Below are 2,993 nucleotides of genomic sequence, written 5' to 3'. Positions count from 1 at the left end.
ATATTTATGAAAATTCAAGGTTTAAATTGATACACTTATAAAAGTTTAGTGTTTAAATTGATACGATTATTAGTTTTGAGTTTAAATTGATACAATTTTAAAAATCAAGGTATAAATTGATACATCTCAAAGTTTAAGGTTTAAATTAATATAATTTATAGTTTAGAGTTTAAATTGATATAATCAAAGAAAGTTTGAGGGTGTAATAGATACAATAAAATTTTCCTAATGTGCTTTAGTTTCTCTTTCTTACCTTTAACTCTAGTAAGTGTAATAATAAAATGCTTATGAAATATTAAAATCAAACATTAAAAAAAAAAAAAAAAAGCCTATGGTTAAAATAGTATGATTTTCAAATCTAAGAACAAGAGGGGACTCTTCTTCCAACCTGATTTCGAAATCTCAAAAGACCAAATTGACTATTCTTGGAACCTGGACGAAAATGTATTTATACCTTCTTTTGTAATTCTCGAAAACCCATGCTTATTATTTTTATTTTCTTCCATTTTTTAAGTCACTTCAATTAAATCTTGGTTAAATTAATTATAAAATGTGCCAAAACTTTGTTTATTTTTCTTAAAAAAATTCTTAATATTTTATAATATTACTTAAAATGAGTTATTATAGTCTGATCTATGTTTGAGACTCCAATTATAATAGTTGTGTTTCCAACTATTATAACATATAATAATTATTACTATTTCAAAATTCTCTTCATTATAATGTTTATTATTTGTTATCCAAATTAAAATACTTTACACCCCAAACACTGATTACTATAACCATTAATTATAATAACCAATTTAGAGTCTCGAGCACTCTTTTACTTTTCATACCTTTCTAAAAATAATCTATAATTTTACATAAAATAAAAAATCTAAATAGTGTGATCTGACAGTAATTTATAATAAAAATTTAGATAAATACATTGTTTTAAATCACCACCACATTGTAGGGGTGCAAGGAAAAACCAAAAATAAACTCAAAAATGCTTTAACCAACTAAAACTGTCATCTAGGTGGATTCGGATCGGTTTGGTTTGAATGTGTTGATTTTCATACAAAAAAAACCAATTCAATTCGATCGACTTCGATTTTGACAAGCATAGGCCGATGTTAAACCGATTTGATCGATCAGAGATATAATAAAAATAATGAATTGAATACACGTGAGCGTAGGTGTGCCACTGAAACTGTCAGATCATGTGTTTCGATCCTCATCAATGTAAAAAAAAATATGTTTTATTATTTACCACGATTATAATGCAGGGCTTCAGGGCCAATAACCTTTCTCCCAACGGCCTAAAATGTACTTACAGCAATGAAGTTAAATTGGACCGATTAAATCCCTACCACATCATTTTATATATATATAAAAGAGTAATATTTAGGTGCGGTCTAAGCTATACCTAAGTACCATACTCCTCTTTCCTACACATACACAAAATATATACATACATATATATATATANACATATATATATATATATATATATAAATCACTTCCTTTTAAAAAAAAAAAATTAACTGGTGTCAATTTTTAATTAGGTTTGGGGTTCACCAAGGTTGCATCCAAGAATTTTCGATAAAAAAAAGTTTAAACGTTTGTATATTCTATCTTTAAAATGTGAAAATAATATTAAAACTAAAAAAAAAAAAAACGTAGAAAAATTATTTATAGTTGAGGCATAAATATTATGGTAATAGTAGTAAAGAGGTGGAGCAATTCCATGTCCTTATCGCCATAAATCAAATTGTAAAAGCAACTGTTGTTTTTCCCCCTCATCCCTCTATAAATATCCCCCAATTATCCACGCCGAAGCTTCACTTCTCTCATTTCCCTCTCTGAAATCAATTCCTCATTCTCTCGATTCCCATCCTTCCAAATGGATTTCTTCTTCTTCGACAAAGCAGAGAAGGTTTCAAACCCTATTCCCCGATGCAATCTCCTCCAAATCTTCGCCAAGTTCTTCCGTTTCCTAGAGCTTTCCTTTCTACTGCTTTTCCTTTCTTGGATCCTCTCTCGCCTTCCAATCGCCCTCACAGTCTCCGCCGAGTATTTCGGTAAACTCTTCGCCTTCGTCGCTACTCCTCTCTTCGGATTCCTCCTCTGCAACGCCATTATCGTCGCTCTCGTAGCCAAGCCTACTCAATTCCCACGCCCTGCCAGCAGCACCAGCAGCACCAGCAGCGCCGAAGCCGATCGGATTTACGAAGACCTTATTGAAAAAACCGGAAGTGGTGACCTAACTGATTCGCTCTCGGAGGAGGTGGAGATTGTGTACCAGGACAAACAGATCATTGCGGAGGGGATTAATTCAATCGATCGTGAAATTGAAGTGAAAAACACGGATCTGGAGACGGAATCGGGATTAGGTCATTCGAAAGTGATGTTGAGGACGTTATCGGAGAAACTTAACCGAGAATGCGTGATAACAGAGAGGGAGAAGCTTCGGAGATCGGAGACGGAGAAGTGCCGGAATCTGGAGCATTCGAATGACATTTTGTACCACCAGGATGATTTGAGCAGTGAGGAATTTCAGAGGAAGATTGAGGCGTTCATAGCGAAAGAGAAGAAGTTTCGACGGGAAGAATCTTCCGCCATTGTTGTACTCCACTGCGACGGTTAATCTCCGGCGAAAATAAGACGACTAAAAGTAAGAAAAAGGAAAAAAGAAAAAAGAAAAGAAAAAGAAAAAAGAGAACTCGGGTGTACTATTTGATCCCTGTGCAATGTACAGAGTAAAATTTCTTTTACCTAGAGAAGGGTAAAATTGGTATTTGAACTTCCTTCTTTCTTTCTTAGTTGGAGTTGGGGTTCTATTGTCTGTTACTCGTTCTACTGTTGCTTGGTGGACTTGCACTTGACAATTCATCTGTCGCGCTAATTCGAGATCTACTGGATGGCAATTTAGATCACCTTTCATCACCATATAAGTCTCCTAGGTTCCATTTTTTTAATTTTATTTTATTAAATTAAGTTATTTTTTTCTA

At 33.2% G+C, this 2,993-nt stretch overlaps 1 protein-coding gene across 1 annotated transcript; it reads left to right on the top strand.

Moving 5' to 3' along the window:
- The first annotated feature begins 1,885 nt into the window (after positions 1-1,885).
- On the top strand, positions 1,886-2,629 carry LOC120078241. Its single transcript, XM_039032468.1, has one exon. The coding sequence runs from the start codon at positions 1,886-1,888 to the stop codon at positions 2,627-2,629; it is 744 nt and encodes a 247-aa protein (XP_038888396.1).
- The last annotated feature ends 364 nt before the right edge of the window (positions 2,630-2,993 follow it).

The sequence above is a fragment of the Benincasa hispida genome, chromosome 1 (genome assembly GCF_009727055.1).
Source record: "Benincasa hispida cultivar B227 chromosome 1, ASM972705v1, whole genome shotgun sequence".
NCBI lineage: Eukaryota > Viridiplantae > Streptophyta > Magnoliopsida > Cucurbitales > Cucurbitaceae > Benincasa > Benincasa hispida.
This window is presented reverse-complemented; position numbering and strand designations above follow the sequence as displayed.

Bases quoted from the DNA above. Each gene is read 5' to 3' on its own strand.
- LOC120078241 (XM_039032468.1), top strand. From the start codon at position 1,886: ATGGATTTCTTCTTCTTCGACAAAGCAGAGAAGGTTTCAAACCCTATT.